At 46.1% G+C, this 19,751-nt stretch overlaps 1 protein-coding gene across 1 annotated transcript in view; it reads right to left on the bottom strand.

Moving 5' to 3' along the window:
* TGM6 (transglutaminase 6) overlaps positions 1–18,705 on the bottom strand; it is a 78,769-nt gene extending 60,064 nt beyond the window's left edge. The window contains 8 exon segments of the mRNA XM_060030967.2: positions 9,176–9,424; positions 9,503–9,606; positions 13,510–13,663; positions 14,197–14,374; positions 15,848–15,979; positions 17,486–17,560; positions 17,562–17,606; positions 18,397–18,705. Of these exon segments, the coding sequence (XP_059886950.2) occupies positions 9,176–9,424; positions 9,503–9,606; positions 13,510–13,663; positions 14,197–14,374; positions 15,848–15,979; positions 17,486–17,560; positions 17,562–17,606; positions 18,397–18,705 (1,246 nt within the window).
* Positions 18,706–19,751: the final 1,046 nt, after the last annotated feature.

Raw genomic sequence — 19,751 nt, 5'->3', positions numbered from 1 at the left:
TGGGAAGTTTGAGCCCTCCAACTTTGTTCTTCTTTTCCAAGATTGTTTTGGCTATTCTGGTTCCCTTGAATTTCCAAGTGAATTTTAGGAACAGTTTGTCAATTTTGGAAAAAACTTAGCTGGAACTTTGATAGAGGTTTCATGGATTCTTTAGGTCAATTTTGGGGCATTGCCACCTTAAAAAAATAGTCTTTCAATCCATGAAAATGGGATGTCTTTCCATTTACTGAAGTCTTTAATTTCTTTCAACAATGTTTTGTAGTTTTCAGTGTACTAGACTTGCTCTTTTTTTTGTTAAATTTATTGTTAAGTATTTTATTATTTTTGATGCTATTGTAAATGGATTTGTTTTCTTAATTTTATTTTCAGATTATACATTGCTAGTGTCCTGAAATACAATTAATTTTTAAAAATTGATCTTGTGTTCTACAATTCTTCTGAACTCATTTATTGGCTCTAATAACTTTTAGTGGATTCCTTAGGATTTTATATATACAAGATCATATCATGTGCAAATAGAGAGAGTTTTACCTCTTCCTTGCAAATCTGGAAATTCTTCTATTTCTTTACTTTCCCTCCCACTTTACCCTCCTACCTTCCTTCCTTTTCTTTCTTTTACTTTATTTTTTCTTCTTTCTTTTTATTTTTTAAAAAATTATGGTAAAATATACATAATATAAAATTTACCATCTTAACCATTTTTAAGTGTGCACTTCAGTGGCATTAGGTACATTCCTATTGTTGTGCTATCTTCACCATCATCCATTTCCAGAACTCTTTTCATCTTGCAAAACTGAAACTCCGTGTTCATTAAACAATAACTTCCCATCCCTCCTCTCCCAGCCACTGGCATCCACCATTCTACTTCTTGTCTTTAAGAATTTCACTACTCTAGATACCTCATACAAGTGGAATTGTATGGCATTTGTCCATGTGGGACTGGCTTATTTCATTAGCATCATGCCTTCAAGGCTTCATCCATTTGTAGCATGTGTTAGAATTTCCTCCTTTTTAAGGTTGAATAATATTCCGTTGTATGTATATACCGCGTTTTGTTTATTCATTCATCTCTTGATGGACACTTGGGTTGCTTCCATGTTTTTTTAGCTGTTGTGAATAATGCTGCTATGAACATGGGTGTAATATCTCTTCAAGTCCCTGTTTTCAGTTCTTTTGGATATATATTCAGAAGTGGAATTGCTGGATTATCTGATAATTATATTTTTAATATTATGAAGAACTTCAATACTGTTTTCCACAGTGGCTGCACCATATAAAAATCCCAGCAACAGTGCACGTGTTCTAATTTCTCCACATCCTTATCAACACTTGTGCTTTTCTTACTTTCTTCTTCCCTCTCCTCCTCCATCCCTTTATTCCTTTCTTCTTTTCTTCCTTCCTGACTTCTTTCCTTCTGTGATAGTAGCCACCCTAATTGTTATGAGGTGGTATCTCATTGTGGTTTTCATTTTCATTTCCATAATGATCAGTGATGTGAGCATATTTTCATTTGCTTATTGGCCATTTGTATACCCTCTTTGGAGAAATGTCTATTCAATCCTTTGCCCATTTTATTTTTTTTGCGCTGTCGAGTGTTTAGAGTTGTCTATATATTCTGGATATTAACCTCTTTTCAGATACATGACTTGAAAATATTTCCTCCTATTCTACAGGTTTCCTCTGTTGATAATGTCACAAAAGTTTGATGAGGTCCAATTTGTCTTTCTTTTTTTACCTTTGCCTTTGGTATCATGTCCAAGAAATCACTGCCAAATTCAATGTCATGAAGTTTTCTCCTATGTTTCCTGTTAAGAGTTTTATAGTTTTAGGTCTTACATTTAGGTCTTTGATCCACTTTGAGTTAATTTTTGTGTATGGTGTAAGGTAAGGGTCCAAATTCATTCTTTTACATGTTGATATCCAGTTTTCCCAACACTGTTGAAAAGATCTCTATTTTTTTCTTGACTAATTTCCTTGGCTAATACTTCCATCACAATGTTGAACAAAATGGCAATGGTGTACAACATTGTATTTTCCTCATCTTAGGGGGAAAGCATTCAATCTTTTACCATTAGATATGATGTTAACCTGTAGAAGACTTTTATCAGGCTAAGTTCACTTCTATCCTTAATTTGTTGAGAACTTTTTATCATGAAGGTGTGTTGGATTTTGTTAAATATTTTTCTGCATCTATTGAGATGATCATGTGGTTTTTGTCCAGTTTTTCTATTGATATGGTATATTACATTAATTAGTTTTCAATGTTAAACCCATTTTGCATTCCTGTAATAAACCCTTGGTCATGGCATATAATCTTTTTTATGTGTTGTTGGATTCACTTTGCTAGTATTTTTGTTGACAATTTTTGCTTCTATGTTCATAAGGGATATTGATCTCTAGTTTTCTTTTCTTGTGATGTCATTATCTGGTTTTGCTATCAGGGTAATACTAACCTCATAGAAAGAATTGGGAAATGTTCCCTCCTATTTTTTTGGGAGGAGTTTGTGAAGAATTGGTATTAATTCTTCTTTTAATGTTTGGTAGAATTCACCAGTGACATCATATGGGCCTGGTCTTTTCTTTGTGGGAAGTTTTAAATTACTACTCCAATCTCTTTACTTATTATAAATCTATTCAGATTTTCTAATTCTTCCTGAGGCAGTTTTGGTAATTCTTAGAGGAATTTGTCCATTTTATCTAAAGTTATCTAATATGTTGGTAAATAGTTGTTCATTCTGTCTCCTAATGAACTGTTTTATTCACAACTCTTCTGACACAAAATGTGTGGGAGTTTTCCACACCAACCAACTCTCCAACTCTCTGGTCACCACCTGGCTGTCCTGCATTTGAATTCAATCCAGACTCTAACTACCTGGAGTTAGTGTCAGATTCCACAGATTTAAAGGCTCAGTCCAAGACTGCCCGCAATTTAGATACCAGTCACAAGTATTGGGTGCCCAAGTTACCTACACTTCTGTTTGACTTGGTTACAAATTGGGGGTTACCATGACTGTGACGGCCCCAGGTTCAGTAATTTGCTAGAGCAGTTCACAGAACAGAAAAACAGTTTAGTTACTATTACCAATTTATATTAAAGGATATAACTTAGGAATAGGCAAATAGAAGAGATAAACAGAAGAAACATAGGGCAAGGTAGAAGGAGCGGGGAGGTAGCATGGAGCTTCCATGCCTTTTTTGGGAGGGTAACCCTCTTAGTTCCTGGATGTGTTCACCAACCTGGTAGCTCTCTGTACCCTGTGTTTAGGGGTTTTTATGACAGTTTAATTATATAGGCATGATTGATTAAATTATTGGCCATTGGCATTTAACTCAATCTCCTGTCCCTTTCCCATCCCCAGAGGTTCAGGTGAAGTGTAAAGTTCTAATCTTCTAAGCATGGTTTTGGCCTTTTTGGTAACCAGCCCCATCCTGAGCTACCTGGGGACCCCCAGCCACCTGTCATCTCATTTCCATACAAAAGACACTCTTATCACTCCAGAGATTTCAAGGGTTTTTAGGAGCCATGTCCAGGAACTGGGGACAAAGACCAATTAGTTATTTTTTTTACCACACCCCTTATAATTTTTTTGTAAGTTTAGTAGTGATGTCCTCTCTGACTTTAGTTATATGAGTCTTCTCTCTGTCTAGCTAAAGATTTGTCAGTTTTGTTGATCTTTAAAAAAAATCAACTTTTGGTTTTATTGATTTTCTTCATTGTTTTTTATTTATTTCTCCTCTAATCTTTCTTATTTCCTCTTTCTGCTTTCTTTGGGTTTTCTTTGCTCTACTTTTTCTAGTTTCTACTTTTTCTAGTTTCTTAAGGTGGAAGGTTAGGTTATTTACTTGAGATCGCTCTTCTTTAATATAGGTATTTACAGCTATAAAGTTCCCTCTAGGTACTGCTTTATCTCGCCTCATAAATTTTGGTATGTTGTGTTTTCATTTACTTTCATCTCAAAATATTTTCTAATTTCACTTGTGATTTCTTCTTTGACCCACTGATTATTTAGGTGTATGTATTGCTTCATTTCCACATATTTGTGCATTCCCCAAATTCCTTTCTGATTTTGATTTCTAATCTTATTCCATTGTGATCAGAGAATATACTTTGTATGATTTCAATCCTTTAAAATTTCTGAGGTTTGTTTTATGGATGAGCATATGGTCAATTCTGGATTATGTTCTATTTGGACTTGCCAGGAATGTGTATTCTGCTGCTACTGGGTGGGCCTTCTATAGATATCTGTTAGTGATCACCTGATTTTAATGACAAATGTTCACTTCCTCCCAATCTGTTCCTAAAATCCTTCTCTGCTTTATTTTCCACGAGAATACTTATCACCATCTGAGATACTATTTATTTTACTTTTTCCTAACTTCTAACTGCCCCACTAGAATGTTAGCCCCTTTAAGGCAAGGGTCATACATGTTTTGTTCTCTGGGCACCTGGCACACAGCAGATGTTCAATAAATATATATCAATACAGAGAAATGTGAAAATGTGCCTCATGTATCTCATAACATAAGCCAGTCTTACAATCAATAAAGCAAGGCCCTCCGACATATGGATCACAGTCCTTAGGCATTCAAAGCCCATTATGTGCTATCAGCCTGCATTCATTCATTCATACGAATCCATATTGAGCACCACTATGTGGTAGATGCTGAAACAGGAGCTGGAGATACAGCAGAAGACAAAATAGTCAGGTTTCCAGCCATACCAGAACTCACAGTCTAGTTGGTGGGGAAAGAATAAAGATTAAAGCAAATATCAGATTGTGATATGTACTTAGAAGGAAGCCAGTAGGGTCCTGAGACCCCTGGTCAGGCAGACTTGGGATGAAGTCAGCAGGACCTTCCCAGGCAGAGAAAGCATCCTGTGCAAAGTCCTTTAGGTATAAAAGAGCCTCCAATGACCCTTTCACACTTGCTATTGCCTGAACAAGCTGTGCCTTCCCCCATGCTGTTCCCTTGGCCATTTTGTACTTTGGCAGGCAGACAGCAACACGCTGTGCTGTGATTGTCTGCTTTCCTGTTCATCTTGCCCACTCTCCTACCTGACACTTGGGGGACCCACTAAATGCAAGAAGGAAGGGCACAGCAGAAAAGTGTAGAAAGAGACAGACAGCAGAGTAACAGAGAGGGAGAGAGAGGGTGGAAGGGGAGTTCCCTGGGGTCTGGTCACTGAGTCTCTGTGGATCAGCCTCTGAGCTCCAGCCCCACAGCCACTGGATGTGCTGGCTGGCCAGGCCCTGATCAACAGGTGCATGGTCTTCCCTGCTCACAGGCTGTAGTGGGCAGAATAGTGTCCCCCTAAATGGTATGTCCAAGTCCTAACCCCTGGTACCTGTGAATATAACCTTATTTGGAAATAGGGCCTTTGCAGATTAATTAAGTATCCTGGGATAAGATCACCCTGGATTTACGGTGGGACCTAAAGTCAATGATTGATGTCATTGTAAGAGAAAGGAAATGGAGATTTGAGACACATAGGAGGAAAGAAGGCCACGTGGAGGCAGAAATTGGAGTGATGCAGCCACAAGCCAAAGAATGCAGGGGCCATCATCAGCTGGAAGAATCAAGGAAAGATTCTCCCCTAGAGCCTTTGGAGGGAGTATGGCCCTGCTAAACCTTGATTTTGAACTTCTGGCCTCTAGAACTATGAGAGAATAACTTTCTGATGGTTTAAGCTGCTACATTTGTGGTAATTTGTTATGGAAGCCCTAAGAAGCTAACAGGCAGGGCCAGAGGCAGATGGCTGAACTGCCAACCTGGCTCCCCTGCAAACCCCTGGCACCAGCCTCTGACTAAAATCTTGCCTCTGTGTTTAGTGCCTCTGTCTGAAGGTTAGCGGGGGAAGCTGCCTTCCTCCACTCTACTCTGAAGCCTGTTGCAGAAAGCCCACCTGAATCTGAGGACGGCCAGTGCGTTTTTTGTACACAGTTTCCTTTGCTTGGAAGGCTGGTTCCTCTTTGCTCAGCATCCAGGCTGACTCAGTGGCAGGGGCAAAGCACATTGTCCCCAAGGACTCTGAATCTGCTCTATCATGTATCCTCCTTCAGTGGACGGAGCAAGCAGACAGGCCCTGCCATTTCATCCACAGAATGGGATGCCCATGGCTTGGATGAACAGCACTGCTTACAGTGAATCTGGAATCAAGATGCATAGGGTCCTCTCCTGGAATGCCTTCCCAACCCTTCATCTCCTGGCTAAATCTACTCCCTTCAGGATCCCTTCCCATGGATGTTCTTCTTGCCCTTTCCTCCCTGGCTGGTTAGCAACCTGTCCTCTGGGCTTCCTCAGCCTTCTGGCCTCCCCAACACAGTACAGCTGATCACCCTGTACTGTCCTGATGCTGTCCGCTCACCAGATGGTGAATCCTCTGGGCACTTCTCTTTCTCCCCTGCCTCTAAATCATGCCTGACACTTAGGGGTGCTTTATTTCTTGAGCACATAAAAGAACCTGGCACGGTACATGGCACATTGTGGGCACTCATGGAAGAGAGGAGCAGTCTAGCAGAGTGGAGAGGCAGAGGCTCTGAGATTACACAGAGGCTCTGGTTAGCATTCCAGCTCTTCTAGGTTTTGGAAACTTGGGGAAGTTACTTAACCTTCCTATGCTTCAACTTGCTTATGTAAGATGGGGTTTTTATGAATATTAAATGAAATAATGTGCAGACATTGCTTATCACCATGCTTAACAATATTTAGATGCTATTATTATTATTAACCTAGATGTAAAATCACTTGCCCCACAGTGGGCAATCAACAGTAGATAATATTATAATTAGATAGCGCAGCCAAGCGTAAAGGAATAGCATGGGCTCCGGAGCCAGACTCGCTACTCACTGGCTGTGTCCCTTCACTGAGTCCACTTCCCTCTGTGCACCTCTGCTTTTTCCTCTATCAAATAAATGTTATACCAGCATCTACCTTACAAGCTTGTGGGAACTGCTTTGTAAGCATTTGTTAAATAATAGAATTAAATTACATGTGAATATGGCCAGCCCACAGTGGGACTCAGCAGTGGTGACTACTGTTATTCGCATCTTGTAACAGGATGTTGATTTCTCATGTGGCCATGGCTAAAGCTTAGGATAAGAGACCCCAAAGACCCCGTATTCTAAGTTTTAGAAACTCCCAGCAGATGGGACCAGGCATCAACCTGAAGGACTTATGAGAGAAGTAGTAGTTTGGAAGAGGCCTTACCACCTACCGTCCCTCACTGCCCACCCTGAGACAGTGAAGAAGAGAAGGTCATCAACATCAAGGGCCATGTTCCTAGAGAAGGAACTGGGGGAACGTGTGTGTGTGTGTTGGGGGGTGTTTAAAAGAATCAATGTTAAAGTTTAGGGGTGCCTGCAGGAAGGAGCTGGCCGGTAAAGACTGGCAGAGTGCCTACAGGAAGGGGAAGCTGGCATTTCATCCTTGTGGGAGGTCTGCTTATTGAGCCGTGTGTTCCCTGAGCACAGAGGAGAGAACTGAAGGGAGATGGCAGGTGGGTAACAGCCCATCAAGAACTCTCCCCACCAGGTTTGGAGGTGGTCACAGCATCTAGATGAGTGTGGGGGCCACAGCCTTGCAAACCCCCTCCAGAATCTGGGGACAAAAACTTCCATGCATCAGAGGGAAGCTGTGTGACTGCCAGTGGGGTGGGAGGGGCTCCACTGCAAGAGGGGGCAATGTCTCAAGAAATCAACAGTGCCTGGGGACAGCACAGGAGTGAGTCCCAAGGCAGCAGGCTGTAACGGAGCCACCACCTGTCCTCCCTGAGCTACGGAGTAAGTAGGGCAGCAGCACCCGCCTGCCTTAGGGCACTGAATCCTCGCTCCCTGAAGTCAAAGGCATTTCCATTCTTCTGTCCTCCTCCTTCTTGGCCTAACACACCAGAAGACTTAGACCGGTGTTCTCAACATTGGCTGCACGTTCGAATCGCCTGGGGAGCTTTTATAAGTCCTGATGGCTGGGCCACACCCTCTAGAGACTGCAATTCACTTAGGGTGCAGTCAGGGCTGCTGTGGTAGATTAAAATGGCCATAATACTTTCTTTGCAACTCTTCCTATTAAGATGTAGAGTGTGCTTCCTGCCCCTTCAATCTGGGGTGGTGTTTGTTGCTTGACCAACAGAATGTGGCAAAGGTGACATAGTAAGTTCTGAGTGAGGCCTTGAGAGACCTTGCAGCTTTCATTCTGACCTGCTGAGCACGTTGCTGCCATGTGGACAAGCCGGGGCTAGCTACTGGAGCATGAGAGGCTCCAGTAGCCAGCCCAGCAGTCCCATCTGAGGCCCCAGATAAATTTGAGATACCAGCAGACACCACGTGCGAACCATTGCAGCTGAGCACAGCCCACACAGTTGACCCGCAGAATCCTGAGCAAAAAGTAATTGTTGTTCAATCTGTGCCCCAGGTGACTCCAGTGCATTGCAAACCACCACCCTAGAGGGTAAACTGCAGGGGCTGGAGGAAGCCAGAGCTGGTGCCCCTCGATTACAGCAAACTTCTGGGGTCACCGCTCCAGTTCTTGCTCAGAGGAGGGGAGGAGACTAGCTCTGATTCAAGTTTGAACTTGAAGTCTTGATTACCCAAATAACATTCCTTTAACAAGCAGGAGTAGCTGAAAGTGTGTGATCAGATCACAGCACTGCTAAGGGACCTGTTATTTAGGGGGAGGGGAAAAGGGTGACTTTTTATAGCTAGAGGCAGTGACCAGAAAAAATACATGTTTTGTTTTTGTACCCCCGACAAGTACAGGCTCTTCAGTAAACCAGTGACCATTAATTAGTGACCATGGCTTAGCTGCTATATTATTATTATTTTGCGTGGGGCCTATTGTTGTGTATCCTAGGTGTTCAATAAATAATACCTGCTACTAACATCACTATTATTAGTAATTATTGTTATCACATGTGAGCATACCTGATACAGTACCTGGAACATATATGTTAAAGGAAATGTAGCTATTGATATTGTTAGATGTGGAAAATCTACTTGCAAACAGAGGAAGCTGTTAATATAAGCTAAAAGTACTTGGCTCAATCTCAGAGGCAGTACTGAAGGAGGCTATCACCACCACATCACATGGGAAAGGGCCTGGCGCCGGGGCGGCCCGTGGTTGTCCCTCTGCAGCAGCCGGGTCACTGGGGAGGCTGATGGAGGCCGCTATACGCCCTTACCTTCCGGATACTTGTAGAGGCTGGTGATGTCCACGTGGGAGTCGCTGCCTACTGCCTTGGTGCTGAGGCACCTCCCGATCTTCTTAGTACTTAGTGTCTGAGGACACACGCTCCCGGCTTCATTCTCATTCCAGAGCCAGGTGATGTAGTCCACGTTGACCTCCGCAAACACAGAAGGACTGTCGTGGGCCAAGTGCGCGTCGCCCTTGCGGATGGCGGTGACCGAGGCCGGGCCGCACTGGAACACACCTGCGCAGGAGGGATGGGCGTGAGCAGCTCCAGGGGAGCAAAAGTGGGGGTCTGGGACCTGCCCCCCTAAGCCTGTACTTTCACTCTCCTCCCTGGGGGTGGCATCCAGAACCTGCCAACCATTGTAAGCGGGGCCCAGGTCCTGCCGGACAAACCAGCTCTCATTCCAGACATGGAAATTCCTCCCACAGAGAGAGGATGGGGCAGGGTGGCCTCCGGTGAGCAGAGAGGAGCCCTCGGAGAGGGAAAGTTCCTGTTGCCAGCTAGGCCCTGGGCCCTGCTCTGTGGCTGAATTTTTTTTTTTTTTTTTGCGGGACGCGGGCCTCTCACTGTTGTGGCCTCTCCCGTTGCGGAGCACAGGCTCCGGACGCGCAGGCTCAGCGGCCATGGCTCACGGGCCCAGCCGCTCCGCGGCACGTGGGATCTTCCCGGACCGGGGCACGAGCCCGTGTCCCCTGCATCGGCAGGCGGACTCTCAACCACTGCGCCACCAGGGAAGCCCTGGCTGAATTTTTTTTTTTTTTTTTTTCCTGGCTGAATTTTTTGAACCGTTCATCTACTGTAATGATAGAGCACCTAGCATTCATATACCTACAGGCAGACTTTTTTAAATTGCACTTCACTTATTGCACTTTATAGATATTGCATTTTTTACAAATTGAGAGTTTATGGCAACCCTTCCTTAAGTAAGTCTATCTGCCCTGTTTTCCCAATAGCACTTGCTCACTTCATGTCTCTCTGTGTCACATTTTGGTAACTCTTGCAATATTTCAAACGTTTTCATTATTATTGTATTTATTATAGTGATCTGTGATGAGTGATCTTTGATGTTACTAGTACAACATGCTGAAGGCTCAAATGATAGTTAGCATTTAGCAATGAAGTATTTAAAAATTAAGGTATGTAGATTGTTTTTTAGACATAATGCTATAGCACGCTTAATAGACTATAGTATAATATAAACATAACTTTTATATGCTCTTTTGGATTAAAAAATTCATGTGACTCACTTTACTGTGATATTTGCTTTATTGAAGTGGTCTGGAACTGAACTGGCACTATCTCCGAGGCCTGCCTGTATGTATAAATATACGTGTGTATATCTATATCTATATATCTATATCTATATATCTAGAACGTGTTGTTCAAGGTCCAGAAATACAACAGCAAATAAGACGGGAGATCCTTGTTCTCGTGCAGCTTACATTCTAACAAAGGAGACAGATAGGGAGACAGGCAAAAGTAAGTAAGCAGATAAATAAAACAATAAAGTAACAATAAATAAACAAATAAATAAAACAATAAAGTAATAATAAATGCTGTGAAGAAAGAGAGGAGCTTTAGTTAGGGAATAACTGCAGGAGACCTACTCTAGGTAAATGACATCTAAGATGAGACTTAAAGTGAAAAGAATTAGCCATAGGAAGAGTGAAGGGAACAGTGTTTCAGACAGAAGGAACAGCATGTGCAAAGGCTCTTGAGACAAGAAAAAACTTAGTGTGTTCAAGGAACAGAAAGTATATCTCTGGGCTACGGCAAGCACGGGGGTAGGTAGGTTTCATATTATGCAGAGTTCTGTAGGCCTTCGTTTAGGCTTTAAGTCTCTTATGTTAAAGATGAGAATATGAGATTAGGAAAAGTGACATCATTTGCACAAGGTCACACAGTAAGGAAGCAGCACAGAGAAACGCTTCTTGGCCTGGGTTGGCGTCTTTACTCTGACCTCCAAACTCTTCTTTGGGAAAATATTGTGAAAAGCATTTGGGGTTGAAAGGGAGAACATGGACAACCTGTATGGCGACAGAGATCCCCAAAACAAAAAGAAGGGTCTGTCTGTTCTGCATAAAGAGAAGAATGCAATTTTTTTTGGAGTTCCTGTATCTACAAGGCTTCCATGAATAACCTTGTCTGAATGTCTGCTTATACATGTGCAAGTTGCCAAGAAAAGCCGACTTTCTAAAGAGCAGGGGAATTGTGAAGAGCACATAGTACAGAAGGAAACACAGCCAGCCTCAGCAGCCCTCTTCTTAAAATGTCCTTCAGCCACGCCCAGGGGAATGAGCCCAGGACTCCTTCCTCCCAAGCTGGTGTCCAGCCTCAGACCATCTCTCTGTCTCTCTTCTCCCCTTTCCTTCTCCTCTTTTTGGTTTTCCAAAAGCCTTGTTTGTAAAGGCAAATATTTGGTCCAGCCATGTGAGGTGGTTAGATAAACAATGGTTTTGCTGTACAATTGAAAGGCAGGACAGGTTTGTAACTTCTCATCCACTCACTAGCTGTGGAGCCTTAGACAAGTTACTTAACCTCTCTGTTTCCTCATCTGCAAAATAGAGATAACAATACTAGCTTGCTTACAAGGTTGTTTGGAGGAATGAATTAGTACACAGGTACACCTTGGAGATATTGTGGATTAGGTTCCAGACCACTACATGTGGATAAAATGTGGATACAGCAATAAAGCAAGTCACACAAACTTTTTTGGTTTCCCAGTGCATATAAAAGTTATGCTTACAGTATGCTGTAATCTATTAAGTATGCAATAACATTACGTCTAATAAAACAATGTACATACTTTAATGAAGCTGTTGGAAAAATGATGCCAATAGACTTGCTTGCCACAAGATTGCCACAAACCTTCAATTTGTAAAAAAATGCAATGTCTGGGGCTTCCCTGGTGGCGCAGTGGTTGAGAGTCCGCCTGCCGATGCAGGGGACGCGGGTTTGTGCCCTGGTCCGGGAGGATCTCACATGCCGCGGAGCGGCTGGGCCCGTGAGCCATGGCCGCTGAGCCTGCGCGTCTGGAGCCTGTGCTCCGCAACGGGAGAGGCCACAACAGTGAGAGGCCCGCGTACCGCAAAAAAAAAAAAAAAAAAAAAAAAAGAAAGAAATAAAAATGCAATGTCTGTGAAGCACAATAAAAAGAAGAGTAATAAAATGAGATCAGCCTGCATGTGCAGCACAACTGGGTCTGGCATAGACGAGGTGCTCACTGGGCACGGTGTTACTACTTTTTAAACACTATAAAAAATAAGGGGACTTCCCTGGTGATGCATTGATTAAGAATCCACCTGCCAATGCAGGGGACACAGGTTCGAGCCCTGGTGGAGGAAGATCCCATATGCCGTGGAGCGGCTAAGTCCGTGCGCCACAACTATTGAGCCTGCGCTCTACAGCCCGCGAGCCACAACTACTGAGCCCGTGCGCCACAACTACTGAAGCCCGCGTGTCTACAGCCCGTGCTCTGCAAAAAGAGAAGCCACCTCAATGAGAAGCCCGCACACCGCAACGGAGTAGCCCCCGCTCGCCGCAACTAGAGAAAGCCCGCGTGCAGCAACGAAGACCCAACGCAGCCAAAAATAAATAAATAAATAAATAAGGAAAAAAAAAGAAAGGAAACCTTGTATGTACCAATATGGAATTGTTTCATGCAGAGAAAAATGAACAGTTTACATTATGCTGTCGATATTAAGTGAAGGGAAGTGGGGGTGGGTGGGGATTGTGCATATGTGTGCCCCTGTAGCTGCAGGGCTTCTCTCTGATGTTGTGTCCAGAAGGAGGAGGGGGAGGCTGGCAATGGAGAGAGGGAGACTTACACTGTAGCCCATTCTGTACCTTTTGAATATTAAAGCACATGAATGTATCTCCTACTTTAAAAAATCAAATCAAAATGAATTTTGTAAAGCTTTGTGCAAAGAGTTTTGCTTGAGCTGAGAAAGGAGCTTGTTTCCCACCTGAGACACAGCTCAGTGCACAGGCAGCTGACAGACAGCAGGAGCGGGATACAGAGGTGACTCTGCAGGGGCGGGACTTGGCCCCACCTGCAAGTCACAGGTGTCTAGGGGAGGGCTCATAGCCCTGCAGAGTGGAGAGCCAGGGGTACAAGGCTGTCAAATCCTGAGCCCACCTCTTGGCTTCTGAGTCATGTGTCCAAAGACCCCTGTATCTCAGAAGAGGAGTCACCCTGCCAGGGACCACCCCCTCTGCTGGGCACCTGTCACCCCTTCCAGAACTGGCTCAGACTCAGTGGAGCTGAGCTCCATCTGGGAGGGCCTCAGGGTGCCCCTGGGAGCCAGCGGCTGAGGACCCACCACATGCTGTCCTCCATCAAGTCCTCCAGTGTCCACCCAAAGGAGTCCATGTACTTGTCCACACTAAGGTTCCTGCCTGTGTCATGTGCCAAGTTAAATTTGGACACAATCCGTGTTGAAATCCCCAAGCACCCAAGGAGTGAAGAGCAGGATGCTTGCAAGATTCCAGGACAGGCCAGGACCCCAGACTCAGGGAGGAGTGGTGTGGCCTCCCCTAGCAGGCCACCTGCCTCAGGTCTGGCCACAGCCCCCTCCCTATCTTTGCCAGGGCCGACTCTCGTCTCCACTCTGAGAAACACCTCCATCTCCTGTACATTCTCTCAGGGGACTTCTAGAGTCACCACCCCCCCCCCCATTTGAATAGATGGGCTCTGAGGCTGGCAGGACCTTGGAAGCCGTATAATAACCCTATAATAGCCATAATAGCCTGTAGGGACTGAGGACCCAGGACCACAAGACTCACTCAAGGGCACTCAGTGGGCTTGAGAGGTGGGACTCCTGTAAAATAAAAGACCAAAAGTCACATAAATGAGGGATCTGGTTTCTCTCTTCATTACCCAGACTTCTATTTCCCCATCACTAATAAAGAAAGATTTTTTTTGTTGGGGGAGGAATGCCTATGCAAATATATGGAAACAAATGCAAACTGAGCTGACTAGGGGTTGGGGAACTTCTTTCCCAGGGTACCTGTACACATGACTCCAGCAAAGACCCAGCACTGGCCGTATCTGACTGGCTTGAACCTGCCCTTGAACGACTTGTGCAGAATGGCCACGCTGCCACGCCAGTGCAGTGGGCTGGTGCTGCCACCGTACTTGCCCTGCCACTGGCCTTGTACCATGCCCTGGTCGTTGTTGCTGTTCACCTGGGTAGAGGAGGCCAAAAATCCACCACCAGGCAGGGCTTCCCTCTTCAGGAACATTGCCATCGTAAAATCATCTCCAACTTTGGGCCACCCATTTATTTGGGGCCACTGCTTGTTTTTAAATTGTCTGAAAATTGGGGCCATCTGCTGTTTTAAAATACCTACTTTTTGGTACCATTTATCATTTTCAGTTACCTTCCATTGGGATGCTCTATTGCTGAAAATCGTATTCAGTTTTAGAGCATTTCCTGTTTTAAGTAATCTGTTTTTTTGGGACTGTTGGTGGTAATGATAGTTATAGAGATGCTTAACATTCATTAAATGTTTACCGTGTGCCAGACACTATTCTAAGGGTTTAGCACACATTATATTAATCTATGTTAGTCTATGATGTAGGTTCTATTACTTCCTTTTTTTTTCAGATGAGGAAACTGAGATTCATAGAGGTTAGGGCACTAGCTCAAATCGCACAGCAAGTTAGCAAAAGGGGTTCAGGAGTTCAGGACTTTGACTTGGGAGCCTGTACCGCTATCCTACAGGGTTGTACCACTCTACTGTTCGGGACTGGTCACTGCTTTTGATTCTCTGTGCTCCAACATGTCTCTGAAGTCTTGAGGAATTGAGAGTATCAAATATGAGAAAAACAGCTTTGCCCATTTTTGGAATCACAGTTACCCACCCACTGATCTTAACACCTACTTGCTATAGAGAGAGCTAGTAGGCCCTCTGGCTACCTTCCAAGGAGGAAGCACTGGCATGTAATAGATTAAAGATGGTACTCCTCTCACAGCGAGGTGGTTCTGTGTACCCTTTCCCTGAATCTGGGTTGGCCTGTGACTACTTTGATTAATGACATGGTGGAAGTGATGTTGTGCCTGTTTCCAGGCCCAGGCTTTATGAGACTGGCAGCTTCCACTTAACTTTAGAATAATCGCTTGGGGAGAAGCCAACTGCCTTATCTGATTACCCTGAGACTGCCATGCTTTGAGGAAGCCCAACCTAGCCATGTGGAAAGGCTGCATGGAGACACAGAGCAATGACTGGCCAGACCCAGCTCTTCCAACCATCCCAGCCCAGGGGCCAGACATGAGAGTGAGCAAGCCACCTGGGCATTCCAGTTCCAGCAGACACAGCATGGAAGAGAACCAAGGAAACATTGACTGTTGGAACAAATGCCCTAGATATATGGTCCCGTCAAACCATCACAGACATCTGCAGCCGTTCAGACACACCCAGCTGAAGCAGCTTGGAACAGAGGTGTTCTGTCCTCACGTTGCCCTGACCAAGTCCCTGATTTGCAAAGTTGTCAACATAGTAAATGGCTGTTTTATACCACTGAGTTTTGGGGTGATTTGTTATGCAGCAGTAGAGAATTAAAACAAGAGGTGATGGGAAAAACCTTAGGGTGTGGCCCTGGAGTTGGCCCGGGGACCCACGAGGGAGTGAGCATGCAGGGATAGCTGGGCTCCTTACCATGGCGCTGATGGCTCCAGTGACGTAGATGGGGTCGTAGTGGTGGGACGCTTTGGTGGTGGCTGGGTCATCTTGGTGACTAGGGCTTCGGTCCAGGATGCAGAAGCAGATGTCCAGGATGTCCTCCTCAAACTGTCCCCAGAGAGGCTGCTCTTAGAGGCCAGAGCCACACCTACACTTCAGACCCTCTCACAACCCTCCCCTAGTCAGTCACTGTATTGTGCAGGGAGTTTGCCTACCCCACTGCCCACCCGTCCACCCCCTCCAGGGACACAACAGAGCACACCCAAGTCTCAAAAACCCTCTTTCAAACAGTCACTGGGAACCAGAAGCTCAGCCTTAATCACCTCCCTTCCCTGTTCAGTAGGCCCATGGCTCCCCACGAACCACAGTAAAGTTCATGATAAACTGGGACTCTGGAGCCACATCGATCCCACTGGTTTACATAATGTTTTCAAATGACTTAGTTGACAACATTTAAAAACTGGGGGATTTTCACATACAAATTAAGATTTCTGGTCTTTGAAAATTGGGAAGGTCTGGGAACCCTGGGCTCACTTTCCTATGTGGCAATAAGAAGTGGATGCTGGGTTTCCCTGGTGGTGCAGTGATTGAGAGTCCGCCTGCCGATGCAGGGGACACGGGTTCGTGCCCTGGTCCGGGAAGATCCCAGATGCCGCGGAGCGGCTGGGCCTGTGAGCCATGGCCACTGAGCCTGCTCATCCGGAGCCTGTGCTCCACAGCGGGAGAGGCCACAGCAGTGCGAGGCCCGCATACCACACACACACACACACACAAAACAAACAAAAAAAAACGAAGTGGATGCTGAGATGGGGTTACCCTTAGATGGACCTTAAACTCTCTGGTATATCATCCCTGCCCAGCCCCTGAGCCCCAGATGCTTTCAAACCCCAGCTCCTCAGTCTGACAGTCAAGGCTCTTGACTTGCCCGGAGCCCGGGCAGACAGAGCTCCTCTACAGAACCTCCGCTACTCTCTGGCTCCCCTCCTCCACTGCTCTGTCTGCTCTTCCTTCTGCCTGTCCAGATCCTGCCCGACTTTGGGGGCTCCACCCCAATATCATGAAGCCTTCTGCAATCCCTGAGATGGAGTTTCCCTTCATGACCTTCTGAACTCCCTCTGCTCCCATCTCTACCTTTCCAACCGCCTCCGCCCCCTCCCACAACATCTCACCTTGTATTGCAGCTACTTATCTAAGTCAGGGGCTCTCAAAATGTGGTTCCAGGCCAGCGACGGCAGCAGCACCTGGTAACTTGCTAGAAATACAGACTCTCAGGCCCCACCTCAGACCTAGTGAATCAGCAACTTGGGGAGTTGTGGCCCAGCCACCTGTGTGTTTTAACGAGCCCTTGGTGGCCTTCTGGTGCACACTCAAGATTGAGAGCCCCTGATCTAAGCTATTTATTTGTACCCAATGTACCACCCCTTCCCAAGGACCCAGCACAACTAGTAGTAGAGACTGGAGAAGTGGACTTGGTCTAAGAGTCAGCCCAGCTTGTCCCTCCTGGGAAGAAGAGGGCAGACATAATGGCTCCTGCACTGACTTTTCCCATCTCCCCAGCCCCCCTTCTGTCTCTTATGACTCTCAGTCCCCCTTCTGGCCTGGGTCCCTGGAGACCTTCCTGAAGTTCCAGCCTTGGGCTCAGATGTGCTTCTCCACTCCTCGGAAGATGATCCCGCTGTCATTGAGCATGTATGTACTCCTGTCTCTCTTCCTCTGTGGCCAGAAACACATCATCCTCTGAAAGGCAGTGGTTGGGTCTGGCGTGGGCAGGGAGTCTGGCCTCACTGGCCTGGGGAAAGGGCTACAGCAGGGCTCAGCTGCAGGATGGCGCCTAGAGGCTGCTGGGGCAGGAGAGGTCAAGAGGGGCTTGCTGGCTCCCAGGCTGCCTCCCGGCCAAGCCCTACTCTACCTGGCCGGTCTTTCCCCAGGCAGGGACCACCCCCAACCCAGCCCCAGATGGAAGGTATTTAGAAGTCCTGATGCTTTCGAGTGACCTGATTTAATGACAATGGCAGGTTCATATTTCTTAAACATTAATAAGAATACTGATCCAGGCTACTGCTTACTGACTTACCCCTTAATAAGAATACTTACCCCAGTACTCCTTAAGATGTGCCTTGCATATTACAAACATTAGTTCTATGGTTTCTCACCATAACACTAAGAGGTAGGCACTGTTATTCCCATATTACAGGTGAGGAAACTGAGACTCAGAGGGAAGAAACTTAGCAAAGCTGGGACTAAACCAAGGCTGTCTGGTGGCTGAAACCTGGCTCTTACCCAATCCTAGGCCTCTCCTGCCATTAGGCCCCCTCCTTGCCCACTGGCCTCCATACACCAGAACCCACTAATACCTGCCCCTCTGTCGCGGCAGGTTTGGAACATCTGCTACCAGCTTCCTCTGTCCCGTGCCTGTCTCCTCCTGGGCCCACTCTTGCCAAGCTCTTGGCATTCATCTCCCTGTCCCTAACTTGCCTCCCAGGACTTCCTGAAGGATAGCTTCCAGGAAAACCTCAGCCTTGGACTCAGGAGCTCGTATCTGGGCACCATGGGTTGAAAAGCAGAACAAACTCGCCCAGCTTCCTGTTACTGTGTTTGCAGCGAGAGGAAACCTTGGTGCTCAGCTGGTAGCAGGCAATGACAGCATCTGGAGGGTTGGTGAGGCTGATGGTCATGGTGTTCTCCATATGAGCCTCCTTCACTGCCATCCAGGCATTGCTCTCCTCCAGCTCCGATGTCTGGAACACAGCTTTGGTGCGGAGGGCCTCAGAAGCCTGGGGTCCTGGCAGAGAGGAGAGGGAATCAGGAGACCCAGCCACCCACAGGAAGCTCATCTCTGGAGAAAGGGAAAAGCTACAGACCTGGAAGACCAACCTTCAGGCCCTGAGCTGCTGGGACACTGCTGTGGGGAAGGGTCTGACCAAGATGCAAGAGGGCCAGCTGTAGGGAGGGGTCCACTTTAGCTGTTCTGACTTCCACCCACTTCCTGGATCAAGGAGGAAGTGAAAGCACTCTTTGAAACCAAAGTGTGCCTTCTGTCTGATCAGCAAAGGAAAGCATGGACTCCAAAAATGCCTGATGAACTTCCATACCCTTCCAGAGCTCTGGATTTCTTGGTGTGCCTAGGATTCCAGAGTTGTCATCTCATCTGTCCCACTGCCTGCTGGCAGCACCTTCCAACCATCCCCAGAAAGCTGTCATCAAAAGCCTCCAGGAGCCTGAACAAAGATGGCAGAGTAGAAAGACGTGCTCTCACTGCCTCTAGTGAGAACACCAGAATCACAGCTAGCGGCTGGACAATTATCGACAGGAAGACACTGGAAGTCACCAAAAAAGATACCCCACAACCAAAGACAAATGAGAAGCCATAATTTGACGGTAGGAGGGGCACAATCACAACAAAATCTAAGACCATAACTGCTGGGTGGGTGACTCACAGACTGGAGAACACTTATACCACAGAAGTTCACCCACTGGAGTGAAGGTTCTGAGCCCCATGTCAGGCTTACTAACCTGGGGTCTGAAAACAGAAGGAGGAATTCCTAGAGAATCAGACTTTGAAGGGTAGCAGGATTCGACTGCAGGACTTCGACAGGACTGTGTGAAACAGAGACTCCACTCTTGGAGGGAACACACAAAATAGTGTGTGCATCAGGATCCAGGGGAAGGCCAGTGAACCCAGGGGAGACCGAACCAGACCTACCGGCTAGTGTTGGAGGGTCTCCTGCAGAGGCAGGGGATGGCTGTGGCTCACCGTGAGGACAAGAACACTGGCAGCAGAAATTCTGGGAAGTACTCCTTGGCATGAGCCCTCCCAGAGGCTGCCATTAGCCCCATCAAAGAACCCAGGGAGGCTCCAGTGTTGGGTTGCCTCAGGCCA

This window comes from Delphinus delphis, chromosome 15, assembly GCF_949987515.2.
Source record: "Delphinus delphis chromosome 15, mDelDel1.2, whole genome shotgun sequence".
In the NCBI taxonomy this organism is placed as follows: Eukaryota; Metazoa; Chordata; class Mammalia; order Artiodactyla; family Delphinidae; genus Delphinus; species Delphinus delphis.
This window is presented reverse-complemented; position numbering and strand designations above follow the sequence as displayed.